The sequence below is a fragment of the Oryzias melastigma genome, unplaced genomic scaffold (assembly GCF_002922805.2).
Source record: "Oryzias melastigma strain HK-1 unplaced genomic scaffold, ASM292280v2 sc01658, whole genome shotgun sequence".
In the NCBI taxonomy this organism is placed as follows: Eukaryota; Metazoa; Chordata; class Actinopteri; order Beloniformes; family Adrianichthyidae; genus Oryzias; species Oryzias melastigma.
The window spans coordinates 1-568 of record NW_023418239.1 but is presented as its reverse complement, the minus strand read 5'-3'; the positions used below and the strand labels follow the sequence as shown (position 1 = coordinate 568).

General features: G+C 51.9%; 1 protein-coding gene across 1 annotated transcript; it reads left to right on the top strand.

Moving 5' to 3' along the window:
- Positions 1 to 516, top strand: LOC112141761 (porphobilinogen deaminase; the record flags this gene model as incomplete). The annotated part of the gene is given in 2 exon segments (XM_024264930.1): positions 1 to 25; positions 95 to 516. Coding segments are annotated over 2 exon segments (199 nt in total), but the record flags the coding sequence as incomplete, so codon positions are not given.
- Between the last annotated feature and the right edge of the window lie 52 nt (positions 517 to 568).

Sequence of the window (568 nt, the reverse complement as noted above, 5' to 3'; positions counted from 1 at the left end):
GACCAGCATCTGCTCGGGGGGATCGGTGAGTGACAGTAGACCTGAGACCTGACACCTGCAGAGCACAGGTCTTCAGCTGTTTGTGTGTCTGCAGAGCTCAGAAGGGGTGGATGAGCGCCTTCAGAGGGTGGGGGTCACTGCCACAAAGATCCCTGCAGACCTCCAGGATGGAGCCGAGCGTCTGGGCGTGGATCTGGCTGACCTGCTGCTGACTAAAGGAGCCAAAGAAATCCTGACGGTGGCCCGGCAGCTCAATGATGCCAGATAGTGGTTTTTGGTTCTCCCACAAGCCCTGTGAATATTTGGGGGGAGCTTCTTAACTGAGGCTTGTAGGGGACGGGTCTTCAGACCCCCTGGATCCTGCTTCTCATTTGGTTTCTGACTTTTTACCAAAAGCAGTGTTGACCCCCCCATATCTCTGTCCCCACTGAGATTTTAACATTGTAGATGTATGTGTATGTGTGTGTGTGGTTTTTTTTGGGGGGGGTGTCTCTGTGAATAAAAGAAGGAAATCTACCTCTGCCTAGTTTTTAAAAAATCTTAATGGGGGGGTTGGAAGCTCCTCCTC